At 39.4% G+C, this 19,731-nt stretch overlaps 1 protein-coding gene across 2 annotated transcripts in view; it reads right to left on the reverse strand.

Annotated features, from left to right (window-relative positions):
• WDR70 (WD repeat domain 70) overlaps positions 1–19,731 on the reverse strand; it is a 150,521-nt gene that overhangs the window by 99,112 nt on the left and 31,678 nt on the right. For both annotated transcript variants that reach the window (XM_075740041.1, XM_075740042.1), the window contains exon 6: positions 5,469–5,528. In XM_075740041.1, coding sequence (XP_075596156.1) covers positions 5,469–5,528 — 60 coding nt within the window. The remainder of the gene's footprint in view (positions 1–5,468; positions 5,529–19,731) is intronic.

Below are 19,731 nucleotides of genomic sequence, written 5' to 3' on the forward strand. Positions count from 1 at the left end.
AACTTTATTATAGCAGTGTTCAGATCATCATATGGAAAAGTGAGAGTAACAGAAAGCATCTCATTGATTAAACTTCATTTACCTTCAAAATTATTTCTTCTCTTTTCTCATTTGCGAAAATATTATCTACTACCATGACTTCAATTATTAATAGAAGATTAGCTAGACAATGTGCTAAATCAATGTGTAAGTCAAGTAAAGAGATCTACTCTCCAAAATTAAGTCTACATGAGATAGTGTTGAAAAGTGATGTCAAAAACTGTAAAACAAGAGTATTTTTAGAATTACTCAAAATTAAACCCAACTTGAAATGACTGAAAAAGTTTTCATGAGAAGATAAAACTTACATGGAATTCATGCTGAGGTTTTAACCCCTAGAACACAACTTAGCTTCTATTAGGCATTTCAAGTTAGCCAGACCTCAACCAGAAGATGACTTTTAACGATTGGACAAAAACCTGGGCCATCCCATATACATAAGATAGATACTCATTAGATTCAGAAACTCTTTCACAACAAGGAAGACAGTCTTCAACACAAGAAAATAACGGATTATTACTGTTGTTATTATTATTACTATTATTTTATTTTTTAAATGCCTGGAAAGGGATTTAAAGAGATGAGCCAGAAAATTCTGAAGGAAAAAGCAATAATCTTATACTCCACCAAGAACATTCAGACTTACAGAAAGTTGTGTGGGGAAAAAGCCAAGCAAACAAAAAAAACTGTAATAAAAGAAGAAAAAGCTTTAATTTCTGAGTGACAGGTAACACCTGAGATTAGTGTCGGGTTATAGGCTACCAACACTGAACTTCTTTAGGGGGGGGAAAAAAAAAATCAAGCCAATTACTTTCAGATGCCTAAACCTGTATTAAAAAATTCAGATACTGATGTATAAAAATGTGTTGGGTTTGCGTGGCAAGGTTTTGGTAGCGGGGGGGCTACAGGGGTGGCTTCTGTGAGAAGCTGCTAGAAGCTTCCCCTGTGTCCGATAGAGCCAATGCCAGCCGGCTCCAAGATGGATCCGCTGCTGGCCAAGGCCAAGCCCATCAGCGCCTCTGTGATAACATATTTAAGAAGGAAAAAAACAGTGAGAGGGAGCTTTTGCAGCCAGAGAGATGAGTAAGAAGATGTAAGAAACTCTGCAGACACCAAGGTCAGTGCAGAAGGAGGGGGAGGAGGTGCTTCAGGTGCTGGAGCAGAGATTCCCCTGCAGCCCATGGTGAAGACCATGGTGAAGCAGGCTGTCCTCTTGCAGCCCATGGAGGACGCCACGCCAGAGCAGGTGGAGGCACCTGAAGGAGGCTGTGGCCCTGTGGGAAGCCCACGCTGGAGCAAGCTCCTGGCAGGACCTGTGGCCCCGTGGAGAGAGGAGCCCACGCCAGAGCAGGTTTGCTGGCAGGACTTGTGACCCCGTGGGGGACCCATGCTGGAGCAGTTTGCTCCTGAAGATCTGCAGCCTGTGGGAGAGACTCATGTTGGAGCAGTTCATGAAGGATTGTCTCCTGTGAGAGGGACTCCATGCTGGAGCAGGGGAACGATGAGAGGAGTCCTCCCCCTGAGGAGGAAGGAGCAGCAGAGACAACGTTCGATGAACTGACCACAACCCCCACTCCCCGTCCCCCTCTGCTGCTGAGGGGGGCGGAGGTTGAAGCCGGGAGTGAAGTTGAGCCTGGGAAGATGGGAGGGGTGGGGGGAGGTGTTTTAAGATTTGATTTTATTTCTCATTCCTCTACTCTGTTTTGCTTAGTAACAAATTAGATGAATTTCCTCTCTAAGTTCAGTCTGTTTTGCTTGTGACAATAATTAGTGAGTGACCTCTCCCTGTCCTTATCTCAACCCACAAGCTTTTCATTATATTTTTTCTGCCCTGTCTAGTGAATGAGGGGAGTGATAGAGCGGCTCTGATGGGCACCTGGACCCAGCCAGGGTCAACCCACCACAAAAAATTACAATTATTTGCATATAAGGATGCCTGCCTGTCTCTTCTTTACCTGTCTACATGAAAAGTACTGACAGTCACAGTGATTTAATGCAGACACATAAAGTGACACCAAAAAACCCACTTGTATCAAAGATATGTCAGTCTACTGCTGTAGTTTTTTCTAAAGCTTTAGCATATACACTGTGTTATAGAGACTTTTAAAACTTATGTAAACTGTTGAATAGTTCCCACACAAAACACTGTTTAAAAGTGGAATGTAGCATGAGATATTCCCTTTTCCATACCTAGTTGAAAAAGTAACCTACAGAAAACAAATGTTTCGATAAAAATACCAGTTATGAATGGAATTTATTCTTTAAGATGGACAATTTGTTTTGCTAAAACTAAGGTTTCCCTATATGAAAGAGTATGGGCTTATTTTGAGTTTTCTTTTTTCAGTTTCATGTAGAAAAGGTTCACTTAGGTATTTCTTATTTTATCAAAGACTCATTTCTAGTCATCTTCTCCTTAAAGCGCATGCTGCTCATCATGCTGGTATCTCACTGTATTTCAAACATACAGCGCCATCATATAACCAACAGTTTGGAAAAAGAACTTTCAAGAAAACCAAGATGTTGCAGAAATGATGCTGCTGTTCACCAGGCAACTGACTCCTCCTTAATCTAATTGACCTGCTTTATTTTAGAGGCATTCACTTAAAGAAATCTTATCTTTTGGAGAAGGTCTAAAATCTCATTCTTTTAAAGAATGAAAAGGATCATCAGATGTCCTAATCCAGTGCCCACCAAAAAATCTAATTTACAGAGTTACTAACAGATTCAACATTTTTCTTTTTACTTCCCTGAATCAAATGTTTAAATATACTGCTTTATGCTATCCTTGAGAATGAATTAAACTCCACTTAGTGATTATATCACTATGACATATTAGATTTTCAAATGAAACAGATGCAACCTCTTACATGTTTCCAAAAAAATTGCCCCTTTTACCATTTAAATGCATATTTTGAACCGCATTCATTTCATTCATGATTTCTAACATGCAGAAAAACTGAGCATCTCCAGATTAATCATGCATTCAATTAATACACTCAAGCGTTCTATTCTACAATAACTACTATAGGAAGGAGCAGCTGTGATATGAGACGTTAGAAAACACACTGTTGAGAACACCCGATTATGTATTCTTTCTCATACTCACCTATGTGTCAAAAGTGTCAGAAGAAAAAAAAAATATACATCCCTGCAGTTTCATTTGGAACAGTAACTCCTATTACACTGTACAAGCAAGGCAACCTGGGAAATTAATCAGGTTTCCAGAAAGACTCTCCAGCTCAAGAAATCTTTTCTGAGACTTTTCAGCTGCACGGGAATAGAGTCATCATCAGACCCACGTTCATCAGACTGAAGAGGTACAGATGGTACAGATGGGATACATAAGTTTAGCTGAAATACAGTACACTGTATGAAGATAATGAGAAGACTGTATTTTAAAATGTTGGAGTGAAACACTGATATTAAGAAATGAAGTCACTCCTATCCTTACATGTGTGTAATAACATGGGCAAGTAGTTTAATTATTCTAAAACAAACAAATAAACCTAAAAAATAGTCCTTTCACAGAAGAGCTGGTTTTTTAATTATATTTTTCATTCACTGCATCCAGTCTAATGCAACTGTGCTATATATACACCCATGTTATAATTCACCTCTGCTCTAGGTGATGACAGCTGCATTCTCATGCAGTGAAAAGTCAGAAGTCTTCCAAAACTGTAACTTCCACTTTACAAAGCCATTTACTTAGAAAAAACATGAGTTTATGCTTTAAGAAGCCATCAAAATATTTACTGGTTTAATATAGACAAAAATAATTTAAAAAAATTACACAATAAAGTTTGTTAGGAAATGTAAACATACTATAGAACCAATTACTGTCACACATAAAATTGGAAATTGGTTTGCACTAGTATGCAAAGAAACTAGTATGCACTGTCTGCATAAAAATCCACTCTAGTTTTGTTTAGTAGATACAATGCATCTTTTACAGGTCTTAAAAGAGAATATTGTTCTATTTTCCTTTACAACACACTTGCTATAATTCTTTCCTCTCCTCTCTCTGTGTCTGTATGTCTAGCACTGTGATAAAACAAATGGGTAAGCCTTATCACCTTTCCACACTCCAAGACAAACCACAAAGTTTGATGCCACATTGATGAATAGACACTTCTGTAAATAACTATTTCTGAAAGTTTATAAAAAACCATTTATGATCTTTAATGTTAATTTTAACTCCCCAGAAAAATTCTTTTAAATGTCCAATAAATATTAAGAAATTATTTATTAAAAATTCAACTCAAAACCTCATAAAATATTGATGTTTAATGATTTAATTTGATATATGTTCATTTATTAAGTTTATTATTTATTTAATATTGTTGAGTGTTAAATTATTAAGTGTATGTTTATATTAATTATATAAACAGCAAATGAATCCACAGGTTTATTAAAAATCCAGTAAAGGAAAATTACACATATCCTTAGATTGTTTGAAACCTCATAAAAAAGCAATTTTCTCAAATAATACTTTGTGGTGGTTTTTTCCTTTTTTTTCCCCTTCTCCAAAGAAATTATCAGGAATGCCATGAGTGAGAATTCTATTAACTAGCTGACAGTGCTTTCACAGGGATATAATAACAATAAAAGAAATTCTGATATTATTTTCTCATTGAAGCCTAAGTGATGGCACAAACTGAAGAGGATGAACAGCAGCATCCCCTTTTTTAATGACCAAAGTAAATTATGGGGAAAGGTTTTCAGACTAGATTATAGGGTATTCATGGCCATAAAATAAATTCCATTCTATAATAATACATCTTCAATCAATCAACACATAAAAGCAGCTGAATTTGTGTTGGAAGATGAGATTACCCAGAGATAAAAATATTGAGAACAAAGACATCGTAGTTCCATGTCGGACGGAAGTTCTTTAATAGAAAGTGAAGAAGCAGTATTGGAGGTGAAATCTAGAAAAGATGCAGTCAAAGACAAGGAAGAACAAGGTTTCAAGAAATTGAGAATAGTGTCTATAAGGCACTTAAAGATTCAAGGAGAATGAAGGAGACCTGTATTCAGCTAAAAATGTCTTAGAAACTTCAGCAATAACATTCTCTGAAATCCATAACCAGTCAAAGAAGGTCTAGATTAGACCTATGTCTAGATTAAGAAAGTCTAGCCTAGAAAAGGAACTCTAACAGTAGCAAAGAGTGTATTTGACAAAAAGGAAGAAGAAAATGAGAATACAATTTAGTCAAATGGGGCCAAGTTTGGCTTATTACAAGAAAGCGAGGAGGCAGTCCTAAAACACACTTTCAATTGCAATAAGAAAACAGCTAGACCAAAATAATAAATTAAGAAAAAGAACTTGCTTCTTGAACTTTAGCTGACAATAACTATTTGGTAACTTATTTCATAGACTGGCTCAGTTCTAAAAAAACAAGAAGTGGTGAAAATATGTAATTGCTTACTGTTTTTGTTCCATGTTGGAGCGTAATTTCATGAGAATCCGGAATTTTCTTGACAGGGTTCTAGAAAAAAAAATAAAATCCACCTCTGTGACAACATGACAAAAAACTCAAATCAAACAAAAAACAAATACTGCAACATATATAAAAGAAAGAAAGGTTCCCCGTATGCCAGCTAAAACCTGAGAAAAAAGCAGGGGGAAATCAGAAGCAAGAGATTTTTATTTTAATGGATATACCCCCAAAAATATGGGGAACAATTGTGAAAAAAAAATACCTTAATAAAGAACAAAAACAGGAAAAGATTTCCTGTTTTTCCGCTTTAGAAAACATTCAAATTCTCTTTTACCACCAATATCTAACAATCTTGAATTGTGATGTAGTCAATCCATCATTATTATACAATGTCTTTTCAAATAAAAGGACTCTATAAAGTTAATGAAATGAATGAAAAAATCTAGAAAATCATTACAGGAGCTAAGTTATCCATGTGGTTTATTAAGATCATGGACTAGCTTCCCAGTTCCACTTGTGCCATTATCCCCAGCTCTGACGGGTCTTCACAACTGTCACTTTGATGGCAGCCATAACATAGTCAATGTAATTCAGGGAATTTCATTTAATAGCAATGTACAGATTGAAGGCAATTACTGTTTAAAACTTCTAACACATCACACTAACATCTGTAATGCAAATACGAAAATAGTTAATTTATACAGAAAGAAACGTACTGAAAGTACTCAAGTGATTGCAAGGTTCTATAAAGGTCATTCAAATCATTATTTTCAAAGCATTCATTTGTCTGGTACCACTTAAATTTCCTAAAACAGACACAATCTATCATTTTGATGCCCGACATCTTTGTTACAATTTTTTGTTGCCAAAGTCTGATTTTAAAATAATTTTTAAGGACAGTTTATATTATACATTATATCTCTTTCCTCATTCATCTCTGCCAATTCCTTCCTTTTTTCATGCTTGCCACAGAAAGTCGCTATAATTTCCTTTACAGTCATTTTATCCTGCAGTTCTATCAGCTTTATTTCTCAAAAACCCCTGAAATGTTCATTATCTTTGGTTTAGCCAAACCTACCCTTCTTCTAACTTTACTAACTGCCACTAACAACAGCTATGATTCCCAAAAACAACTGCATAATTTCTTTCCCCTTTCACACATATATATACACTAAGTCAGGAGACGACCCATGCTCTCTGTTTTCACATTCACAGCATATGCACACCTTCAATAGTCACAAATATTTGAAGGCAAACTCACGTATTAGCATGGAAATCGCATATGTACCTGGTGATGAGTTTTTTTTTTTTTTTTAACAAAAACGATTTATGGGCCTGTGGTTCAGGCGAAGTCTGAAAAGGTAACAGTAAAGGCTTACAAATAGCTACAGATGACTGTGACAGGTTTGGCCCACATGGCATTAAGAGCCACTTCCACAGACTCAGTGGTTTACAAGTTGAGAAGCAGGTATAACTCAAAATTCCCAAGTGAAGCCGGGATTATGAAAATGAGTTTATTGTTCACTTGACACTATAAAGCACCCAGACAAAGGTATAATTGTAATATGAATGAAGTTTTCCATGCCTCAGCATTCCCTGCACTATAAATTGGCATTTGCTGTTCTCGGGATGCAAAAACTGCTCAACAGCCGCTGCCTGTACTTGCCATCTAAGCACATGCCATAAAACCAGAAGTGTGAAAAGGAAACAAACAGCTTCCAAGATTCATACTGCCATCACCCACAACAAAAGAGGTACTACTTCTGTGAATCAAAGAGCTTCACAGAAAGCATCTGTTGCTGGAAGGAGAAACGGCATTTTGGTCATTATTATCTTAAGCACTGTAAGGGTGCTTATTTTGTATTCCTGTCCGCTCATTGGAATATTATAAGGTTGCTCATTTCATAAACCTTAACACAAAGGTAGGTATATTGCATCATCATTGAATTTAATTTTGAGTCGGTATCTTAATTATTTTAAGAGTTCTTTCAATAATTCAAATAAACAAAAAAAAAATAAACAAAATGTGTTATAACAAACTTAATTTTAACTACTAGCTCTTCCAGGTGACAATAATCAAATCCTTCTTTTAATGAGAAGATTGAACCACTCACATAAAAATATTTTTGCTTTACAGTGCACTCAATGTTGAACACTCTTCTGGCTATTTATCTTTAAGGGAGAACAACAGATAGCAACACATTCTGCCACCTGATAAATCAAACAGCTTGAGCCTGAAACTTGGACATTTGGTGAGTGTGAGTGGTGCTATGCTCTGCAGTGTCCAAGGGATGCCTGACAGTTAAAGTAACTGTTTAGACTATTCAAAACAAAAAATTAAGATAACAATGACCAGGAACATATCTTGGCATAGCATCTTCAAAGCAGGCAAACATTTACAAAAAAACCAAGGTGGCTTATTCTATTTCAGTAACTATGAACTTCCTAAATGACTAAGAATTCTATAAATATTCCTAACCTGCTACAAAAAATGCCTACATACGTACACAAAAATCAGATGCAACTACCACTTTTCCAATTATTACCTTCCAAAGAACAAGGAATGCCATAAAATCCTCTTTTCACACTCTCAAAGGAAAATACAGTTAACACATTTTATGCTGATTTGAACATCAGGATCCCATGTATACTAGAGTATTACTGTAAATCTGAAAAAACAAAAAGGTAGAGTTTGCCCAAAGTGTACCTGCACTTCCAGGTTGCTTGTATTTCAACTTTTAAGCCTATACAAATTATTTCAATATTTCAATAACACTGGTCTGGAAAACTATTGTCATTGTCACTAAAACGAGGTGAGATGAAATCTTTACAGGATTTTTTGTTGTTTTGTGTTTTTTTTCCTTTTTAAACTGTATCAGGAAAACACAATATGTTAAATTTCTCTTTCTTTCAGCAGAAACAAAGGAAAACAGTTTTGGAGCTGACATATCTTCTAATATTTTTACAAAAATTCTCAATTCCCTGGCCTACATAAGATTAATATACACTAAATAAGTGAAATAGTATATTCTAGGAATTCACTGTTTTTTCTCAAAAATGAAAAGTCTTACCTTTTAAATAATTTCTGCAAAGGATCATTGCAAGTCAGGCATCACATCTGCAGTTTGCAAGTAACGTTTTGTCAGGGAATTCCAGCCCTAGCTGACTGTTAAGCTCCTGTTCCTGACAACATTCTGCTATTCACTGCAGCACTGTCCCTAAATGCTGTGAATATTTTTTTTCTTGTTCCTTTTGGGAGCTTCCTTATCCTCATGCAATACTCAGAAAATATGCCACTAGAAACCACAGGCTGAAACTAACTCAGAGTATCCAAGATCTCTTGAGAAAAATCATAGACTCAAACAAAAAAAAAATCAAATAAACCAATGATGCAGGTCAAACCAGACAAGTGAAAGAATAGACACAAAAAGGAAAAATAAGTTAAAATCTAGATTTCTACATCCTACAAGATATCCTTCAATACCCTTGGGATTCTGAATACGGGCAATAATAATCATTGGGACTTGGCACAAGACAGGGATACGGGAGGTGGGAAAAGAATGGCCTGGTATCTTTATGCTAAACTAAACATTTGGCATGGGGAGAAAGTTAGGTCCTACAGAATTAACAAAAAAATCCACTAAACAGTATCAGAGAGAGGAGTTTAGGATTAAAAAAATACCTTAACATTTACCACCTGCTAGCCTTTCTCATAGATTGACCATCCAAAAGTCATTTTAGAATGACTTTAGAATGACCATTAGAATATGTTCACAGGCTTAAAAGGATAAAAGCAAAGGCTATGAAAAGCAAAATGTAAATTCCACAACAACATAGTCTGCTGATCTCACATACACAGTAACTGCAAACTGCAGTTGGTGAAAAAAAAAATTCATTTACTAGAATCCAACCTCTCCCCCCCCTAAAAATATCCCTACAAGTTAGAATATAGGTCCTTAAATGACTCATCTTTTCATTGCCCAACCAGAGAAAGGCAGGATGATGTATTTATACATAAAGGTACCTCTACTGCTCTGTTTGCAGAAGTGTGCATTTCACTAAGTGAAAACTATCCTGTGTGAAAGACACTTGAAAGCTACAGGTAATACAACAGGCCCTTAAATGGGAACTTTTCTGGGCACCCACAAGACTACAAATTAACAGAGGAAGAAATACAATTTTCTTCTCTGTTTGCAATTGCTCTTAGATTCCAGTATAGAGAATCTTGCCTTCCTTAAGGATTTCAAGATCATATGTTGCCCTGGAGGAAAAACAGGACTTTCCTTTCCTGGATAGCGTCTGTGTTCCTAAAGCTGTCCCAAGATGCTGACTTGCTGGACACCTGAAGAGACTTCTTACACTTGTGGGAGCAGAGCTATGGTACAGCACAGAAAAAAACCATGCAAAAGTACAACTGATTAAAGGTGAACACTTTCCCTGTCTTGAGCAGAAGAGGTTAAAGTTGGCTTGGCTACTACTTATTTTAAATACCTTAAGTACTATACTAAAAAAATCCCTTCTGCTGGAATTGTAAATACTCACATCCTGCTCTTTTGGGTCTCTGCTTCGAACACTCCACATGGAAGATGCTGTCTGTTCATGGGCAGGAGTCAAGAGATACACTTCAGAGATTTCTCCATTTCTGGTGAAACTGGGGGCTTCACAGAACAAATTTAACAGAGGTGGTCTGATGCAGATGATTGCTGCCTCACTAGAAGGCAGATGGAATAACTGGGTTCCTAATGGACAGCATGAATAGCTGGTGGAAGTGGGAGGGGGACAAAAAACCCTAGCATCAAATGGTTGTATTGGGTCTGGCTGAGATGGAGTTAATTCTCCCCACAGCAGCCCTCATGGTGCTGTGCTGTGTATTGGTAGCTAGCAAACTGTTGGTAACACACCAGTGTTTTGGCTACTACTGAGCAGTGCCAGCACACATCAAGGCTGTCTTTCCAACATTTCTTTTTCCCCAGCAACAGGCTGGGGGTGGGCAAGATCTTGGGAGGGGACACAGCTAGGACAGCTGACCCAAACTGACCAAAGGGATATTCCATACCATATGATGTCATGCTCAGCAGTAAGAAACTGGGAATAGAGGGAAGAACAGGGCGGGGGCATTCATTGGTTTTTTTTTTTTTTTTTTTTACAATGTTTGTCTTCCGGAGTAAGGGGCATGCTTACTGAAGCCCTACTTCCCAGGAAGTGGCCGGACATCGCCTGCTGGTGGGAAGTAGAGAATAATCTTTGCTTTTTGCTTTGCTTCCGCGCGCGGCTTTTTGCTTTAGATGCATTAAACTGCCTTTATCTCGACCCACGAGTTTGGGGTTGTTTTTCTCCATCTTCCTTTCTCCCCTCCCTGCCTGGCTGAGGAAGCGAGTGATAGAGCGGCTCTGGTGGGCACCTGGTCCCCAGCCAGGGTCAACCCATCACAATGGTGATGGAATTGCCTTCATCTACTTAAGAAACTGCAGCAATTCAAACTCCCAGATGAAGGACTCACTGCAGAAAACCATATTTTAACCATGAAAATCCCAAGGCTTCTGATAATTAAGAAAAAATAGCTTTCTATTTTCAAGCATTTTATTTAAATATGTCATGTTCTTGTTTTCTTTTAAGTTTTTTTGAAAGCCTCCTCTCTTCCCGTCCAAAACAATTGTATTGTATGGAAAACCAAATGCCACACTGCTGGGGGCAAGGTGAGGGGAGCAGGAAAGTTTGAGAGCCTTTGAAAGGCTTTTATTTTAGACTCCAGTATACAGACTGACAGTGCTGAAATCTTCTTCCTTGTGACAAGACTGTAACAATTTTTTCTATCTTCCATTCTTCTCCATCAAAGAGTTCAAAGTAATAAGCAATAAGCATGATTAAAAAAGAGTAATCAAGAGTGAGAGAAACATAACATCTCCTAATAAAAATGTTCATGCTGTAAATTATATAATATATTGAAAGAAAATCCTCTTAAGAAATTTTAAATTTGGGCAGGCAACTCATCAACAATCACAACAGAAAGGATGAGATTTTGGAAATGGTAATTCCCAAAGCGGAGAGGTATGCCACCACAAGCTCTTCAGTTTAGACAGATAAAATACCACAGAAAACCACTGAATTGTGCAGATAAACTGCTAGAATAGCATCGCAGACGTCCGGTCCAACTGCTGCAGTATCTAGGCACAACAATAAGATAATACCAACAGCAGAAGGCTTTAAACTACTTTTATTTTAGAAGTCACAAGAGAAAAACAACTCATGCTTGTTGTAACTTGCTAATGTCTGTATAAAATGTGTTTGGTTTACAGGTCCAAGTATTCGCTCTCAAACATCACCTAAAACACAACCCAAATGCTTCTCTTTCCCGGTGAGAGAAGTTACAGATCGTCAAACTTCATAGGGGGCCACTTACACAACCTCCCTGTATTGCACTTAAGTTCAGAGACACAAACATGCAGTTCTTCCTTTCTACCTCACATCCAACTTTCTAAGATACTACATCCATGTAAGTGAATGAAATCAAGACACTATTCCAGTGATGATGAACGGACAGAATAGAATCTTGTTCTATCCTTCAATATTGAGTCTGAAACACTATTAGAAGAAAGATAAAAGGGGATGGAGCGGGGTATTTCACAGATCTGGAAGAAAACATGCCTTACTCCTCAGACTAGAAAAGTGTTTTAAGCTGTTAGGCACCCAGCTGAATTTTCCATGACAGCATTAAAAACTGAAGACAGTAATAAGAGTTTAAATTGATTTTTCCTGTTCTTTTTAAAACTCGTTTTGCAAACAAACACACACTGATGTTCATGTTTTGTTCCACAAGTTACTCCTCATGCATTGACTAAAAACACATTACTTGTAACAGGCAGGTTTTCCGAGTCATGAGTTTTTGTTATTTTCCTCTACAACTTAAACTGAAAATAAATGTCTAAGGTTACACAAGTGTACACTCAAGAGGAAGATGGAGTATGAAAAACCACAACATGAGAGATAAGATGCTGGTTTAGAGCAACAGAAATATAGAAACATTTTTTGGTTATAGTAGTGCATTATCCACAAACTTGCATGCAGAAGGAAGCATCCAGATTTGACAGGATGTTTCAACAACTTTTAATTTCCTCTCTTTTAGGTGTTAGAATTGACAGATGTATTCTGATGCAAACTTGGACATTATTAAACTCAGTTTGGCCCAGATTCACATTATCTGAGTTTCTGAATGTGAAGCATCTAAGTACGGAAAACACTTACTTCAGATTTCCTATGCAGTCTTCAAAAAGAGACAGATAACTCCAGAATAAGAATCAGTCTATCAAAAAACTGAATCATCCAGAGATCTGCTCTTCATGAATTATTTAGGGAGTGCAAGGCAACTAAATTCCTAACATAGGTGCCTTGATTAGGTTGGATGAATCAGGGCCATGTGTGTGTATTATCTAAAATTTTGGCCTGAAAAAGATAAAGAAAAAGGAAAATATGGAAAACAGGAGACTACATGCAAACACTGCTATGAATCATCTTGGCTGATATTCCCATGAAACACCCACAATATCTGTTACTCATGGAAAAAAGTAGATAACTCGTAACTCCATGACAAATGCAGAAAACCTTCAAAATGAACAGAAATATTGGAAGGGCCCTACAAAATGCTATCTCTTCAGTTATCCTTTAATTTGGGTAACACTCAAAACAGCACAGAACTTGTATCTTGAATTTTAAGTACAGGAGAGGTTATTCTTTTCTTTAGTGACCTAAATGCATTACTCCAGGGTGCATTCAAGAATTGAGAAGGTGCTTAAGTAGATGAACTTCCTTTCAAATGCCTACAGGAAGTAAATTTATTTATTCAATATGGAAACAGTACTGTGGCTAGCTTCTCTCAACATCATCTAATTCACAGCCGCATGAAATTTTTTCTTATGATCTGAACCAGAATGTTTTGTCAGGTTTAACTGGCAAGGGAAAAGACCTTAGATTAAATCTTCATTCCAACACATGACTGACTAAAAATAATAAATTTGTAATGTTATTACAGGTCAGATACAACATATTTTATTAGATGATGGGTCAAACGGTAATTCAGAGACTGTTCCCAGACGCAGCAGGTACCATGAATTAAATCTCTTCTTCCCTTTCATTCCACTTTCATGTCCCCTTCTGAAAAGACTCCAATGGCTTAACAATTCAGAAAAGGTATTGTAATTAAGAATCTCAGCATGGTTTGCAAACACCTTTTTTGCGATATAAACATCATACTTCTAAAGTCCAGCAAAAAGCCTGCCTGATTGTCTTCAGGGAGATAGTTTTAGATAGATTTCAAGGAGTTACTATTTTTCACCTAGATTCTAAAATCCCATTCAGATAATTTCTAAATTTATAACAAGCTCTTGATTTATCAAGACACAGTTTATATTTATATTTATGACCAGGGAATTGTTCTCACAATGTATACCAGAGAAATTATCTTGAGACTTTCCTAAAGCAAGTTGTAGTCTCTGATAAAACTGATTTAAATCTAAAATTGCCTGCAGTCATTCGAGTTTCCTTTGCAGATTCTGGGAGACAGATTTACTTAAGCGAGTGTTCTGGTGATATTTCAGATATGTATTATTCTGCTCACATAACCATCTACCTATTTCATCTTTATCTTCTCAGTTTCAAATGCATATTCATATAAATACTTCATATTTGCTAGAACATCATACACAACTGCCACATATCACCAAAAAGCACCCATGTTCAGTCAAGACAGTTCTACTACAGCAATAAGATACACAAAATTACTACTACCTACCATGTTAAGAATTAAAAAAAAATTACTAGCATTTTCAGTCAGACATATCCTTTATTAAGATTATTCTTTAGAGTTCAATAGAGTATTGAGTTTTTGCATAAAGGAATACTTCTATTTAGTCCAAAACAGTAAAATAGCACACACAACCATAAATCAGCTGACAATGAGGAGAAACAAAACAAACACGCAACTAACATTTTTGCTCTGTAAGCTCTGCTCAGCCTGGCAGGTAACCAAAGAAAAGCTTAATTCTGAAATCAGAAAGGACAAATAATTGTGAACTGTCAACGCCAAGGAGTTGAAGCGCCAAATGCTTAGTTCAGATGCAGATGCAACTCACTTACATATTCACATATTTCACATCCAACTTGAGAAGAATTTCTGTACCACACAAATTCCATGTGGGATTTCTACCACAGGGAATATGCCCTAAAACACACACACGAAAGAATCCAAGAATGCAACACAGTATACAGGACCAGACTAAACCTAACTTTCGTTACTACTTGACATTTTTCAGCTTGCTACCCAGTTTACTTAATTATTTACATTAAATTCACCCTAAAACATCCTTTATCTTAACTATACAGACACTTTCTCGTTATCACCTTTTGACAAACTTTAGAGAAAAAAAAGCACGATGTTCTTTCACTTGCCTCATGCAGAGAAACCATGAAAACCAAGGTTATACTAAGAATTCCAGAAGCAGTACCCTACCTTTTAATAATCAGAACACTTTTAGAGGTTTTTGGTCAATAGAATAGTTTTACTATCTGCTCTCCAGATTAACCTTCTAAATAAAATAAATAAATAAAATTATTTATAAACTATTTTAGAATTTAGAAACCATACAAAGTTTAACATTTTTTGCAAAAAAAAAAATGCCTCCCCTCTATATATTGTAAAAAGTCAGTCATACTATTAAGTCTTTCTAATTCATGCAGCAAAAGGCAATTTTTGTTACATGTACTTCTGTGGAAGTACATTAAAATAAAATATGCAGTATTAGTGTTTCTTTTCATGGACTCATAGAATCATTTAGATTTGAAAAAACCTAATGATCCAACCATTAACCTAGCACTGCCAAGTCCACCACTAAACCAAGTCCCTAAGCACCACGTCTACAGGTCTTCTAAATACCTCCACGGATGGTGACTCTTACCAGTTCCCTTGGCAGCCAGTTCCAGTGCTTGACAAACCTTTTGGTGAAGAAATTTTTCCTAATACCCAACCTAAACCTCCCCTGGCACAACTTGAGGCCGTTTCTTCTTGTCCTATCGCTTGTTACTTGGGAGAAGAGACAAACACCCAGCTGGCTACAACCTCCTTTCAGGCAGTTGCAGAGAGTGAGAAGGTCTCCCCTCAGCCTCCTTTCCTCCAGACCAAACAACCCCAGTTCCCTCAGCTGCTCCTCATAAGACTTGTGCTCTAGACCCTTCAGCAGCTTCGCTGCCCTTCTCTGGGCACGCTCCAGCACCTCAATGTCCTTCTTGTAGTGAGGGGCCCAACACTGAACACAGTATTTGAGACGTGGCCTCACCAGTGCTGAGTACAGGGGGACGATCACTTTCCCAGTCCTGCTGGCCACACTACTGCTCATACAAGCCAGGATGCTGTTGGCCTTCTTGGCCACACTGCTGGCTCATCTTCAGCCAGCTAGGACCAACACCCCGGGTCCTTTTCTGCCAGGCAGCTTTCCAGCCACTCTTCCCCAAGCCTGTAGCGTTGCATGGGGTTGTTGTGACCCAAGTGCAGGACCCAGCACTGAGCCTTGTTGAACCTCATACAGCTGGCCTTGGCCCCTGGATCCAGCCTGTCCAGATCTTTCTGCAGAGCCTTCCTATCCTCCAACAGATCAACACTCCCACCCAACTTGGTGTCACCTGCAAACTTACTGGGGGTGCATTCGATCCCCTTGTCCAGATCACTGGTAGAGATATTAAAGAGAACTGGCCCCAGTACTGAGCCCTGAGGAACACCGCTTGTGACTGCCTGCCAACTGGATGTAACTCCGTTCACCACAACTCTTTGGGCCCAGCCATCCAGACAGTTTGTTGCCTCGCAAAGTGTACGCCTGTGCGAGCCATGAGCAGCCAGTTTCTCCAGGCGAATGCTGTGGGAAACAGCGTCAAAGGCTTTACTAATGTCCAGGTAGACAACATCCAAAGCCTTCCCTCATCCACCAAGCAGGTCACCTTGTCATAGAAGGAGATCAGGTTAGCCAAGCAGGACCTGCTTTTCATATGCCCATGCTGACTGGGCCTGATCATCTGGTTGTCCTGTATGTTTTGCGTGATGGCACTCAAGATGATCCGCTCCATAACGTTCCCTGGCACTGAGGTCAGGCTGACAGGCCTGTAGTTCCCTGGATAATCCTTCTGGCTGTTCCTAGGTAAATGTGCGGCACATTGGCTAACCTCCAGTCAACTGGGACCTCCCCAGGACTGTTGATAAATGATGGATAGTGGCTTGGTGAGCACTCCCACCAGCTCCCTCCATAGCCTGGGGTGGAACCCATCTGGCCCCATAGACCTGTGTGTGTCAAAGTGGTGTAGCAGGTCATTAACCATTTCCCCTTTGATCACAGGGGCCTCATTCTGCTCCCAGTCCCCGTCTTCCAGCTCAGGGGGCTGGGTACCTGGAGCACAACTGGTCTTACTGCTAAAGACTGAGGCAAAGAAGGCATGAAGTACCTCAGCCTGCTCCTCATCCTTTGTCACTATGCTTCCCCCTGCAGCCAATAAAAGCCGGAGAGTCTCCTTAGCCCTCCTTCTGTTGCTTAATGCACTCATAGAAACATTTTTATTGTCTCTTACAGCAGTAGGCAGTTTAAGTTCTTGTTGGGCTTTGGCCCTTCTAGTTTCTCCCTGCATAACCTCACAACATCCTTGTAGTCCTCCTAAGTTGCCTGGCCCGTCTTCCAAAGGTCATAAACTCTCTTTTTTTCCTGAGTTCCAGCCAAAGCTCTCTGTTAAGCCAGTTCAGTCATCTTCCCTGCTGGCTCATCTTTCGGCGCATAGGGACGGCCTCCTGCGCTTTAATGATTTTCTTCTTGAAGAATGTCCAGCCTTCCTGGACTCCTTTGCCCTTCAGGACTGCCTCCCAAAGGACTCTGTCAACCAGGCTCCTCAACAGGCCAAAGTCTGCCCTCTGGAAGTCCCAGGTAGCAGTTCTGCTGACCCTTCTCTTTATTTCTCTGAGAATCAAAAACTCTGTCATTTCGCGATCACTATGCCCAGGATGGCCTCCAGCCATCATATCACCCACAAGCCCTTCTCTGTTTGCGAACAGCAAGTCCAGCAGGACACCCTCCCTAGTTGGCTCCCTCAGCAGCTGTGTCAGGAAGTTATCTTCCACACACTCCAGGAACCTCCTGGACTGTTTCCTCTCTGCTGTATTGTATTTCCAACAGTTCAAGTCCCCCATGACAGCAAGGGCTAGTGATTGTTGAGACTTCTCCCAGCTGCTTACAGAATATTTCATCTGCCTCTTCATCCTGGTTCAGTGGTCTATAACAGCATCCCATCATATCTGCCTTGTTGGCCTTTCCCCTGATTCTTACCCATAAACACTCAACCCTATAGTCACCATCATCAAGCTCTAGACAATCAAAACACTCCCTAACATATAGGGCTCTCCTACTGCCTCCTCTTCCTTGCCTATCCCCTCTGAAGAATTTATAGCCATCTATTGCAGCACTCCAGTTGTGTGAGTCATCCCACCAGGTTTCCATGATGGCACAAACTGTATGACAGTCTTCCTGCTGCACAATGACTTCCAGCTCCTCCTGTTTGTTGCCCATGTTGCATGCATTGGTGCAGATGCACTTCAGTTGGGCTACTGATCCTGCCACCTTTTGAGAGGGAGAAGGCCTAACTCCTACGTGACCATTCTCAGGCGCTTCCATGGTTTCTAACACATCAGTAACCCCTGCGTCTTTGCTGCCATGTGGATCTCCATCCCCTACCTCCACCGAGACGGCAGACCAAAGGACCTCACTAGCACACCGTCCCTCAAACATTGGCATGCTGCTCCCAGTCCTATCTCTACCAAGCCTGGTTTTATCCCTTTCCCCCTTCAAATCTAGTTTAAAGGTTCTTCAGTGAGCCCTGCCACCTCTTGTACTAAGATCTTTTCCCCTTTTGAGAGGTGCACCCCAGCAAGCCTGGTGTCATGTAGACTGACCCATGATCAAAAAAACCAAAATTCTGCTGGTCACACCAGGCTTGGAGACAGTTACTGATCTGCTGGCTTTTCCTGTTTCTTCCCTCATCATTCCCTGCAACTGGAAGGACAGAGAAGAACACTATTTGTGCTTCTGATACCTTAACCAGTCATCTCAAGGTCCTGAAGGCTCTCTTAGAATCATAGAATGGTTTGGGTTGGAAAGGACCTCAAAAATCATCTAGTTCCAACACCCCTGCCATGGCGCGTGATTGCCATCCAACTTCTTGTTGCAACTCCATTGCTGCCTACCTGAAAAACCAATAACGGATAATAACCTGAGGGCTGTACCAGAGTAGGAAGCTTTCTCTTCACATCTTTAACCTAGGCCCCAGGAAGGAAGCAGACTTCCCTAAGAACTGGGTCCAGTCTGCATACTGACCCTCCTGTTCCCTTCAGAAGAGAGTATCCTACAACAAGAATACATCATTTTTTCTTTATGGAAGCAGTTTTGACGCAGGACATAGGCCAACTTTAACCTTGGCGACACCTCCAAGCTAGATGAACCATCATGCTTGGTACTGTCTGGTTCCTCTTGCAGAGCCTCGTACCTATTATGCAAGGGCACCTGGGAAGGTGGGCTTGTCACAGAGGAGACATGCCTGCTGCACCAGGCAGGAACTTGTCACCATTGCCCCCTGTCCCTTAAGTCACTGTGTTCTGCCAGGTGGAAAGAGGACAGGGACTTTCCGTATCATGTGTCCTGCCTGCCTGTTCGGCCTGTCCCAGGGAAGGTAGGCTGTGGTTCCAGTAATCTCTCTCACGCTCCCTGATCCTCCTCAACCTATTCACCTCCTCCTGGTGCTCTGCCGCTATGCTGAGGAGTTCTCTATCTGGGCACACCTCCCACAGGTGTGCTCACTACTGGTGTAAGAGCAAAGCACACCCTGCAGCCTGACACCTGGGTGGCTGCATGTTCCCACCAAAGCTCTGTCTCGGGAGCTGTGTTGGACTCATCAAAACTTACAAAGCCAACGCAACCAACAGATGTTCAATATTCGGCACTGCGGTCTAAAACAGACATAAAGATTACTACAATTGAAATAAAATGCATTTTTCCTCTTGTCAAAAAAGAGCCTGATGTTCACTTTAAGACTTGTGGTGATCATGTTAGCATAGAATTTTGTAAGCATCAGGGTGATACGAACCTCTGTACCAGTATAACAGCAACCTCATTACTGAGCCATCTCTTTTAAATTATACGTTTTAATGACCAAAACTAAAACAATACACCATTGGTGT

Source organism: Balearica regulorum, chromosome Z, assembly GCF_011004875.1.
Source record: "Balearica regulorum gibbericeps isolate bBalReg1 chromosome Z, bBalReg1.pri, whole genome shotgun sequence".
NCBI lineage: Eukaryota > Metazoa > Chordata > Aves > Gruiformes > Gruidae > Balearica > Balearica regulorum.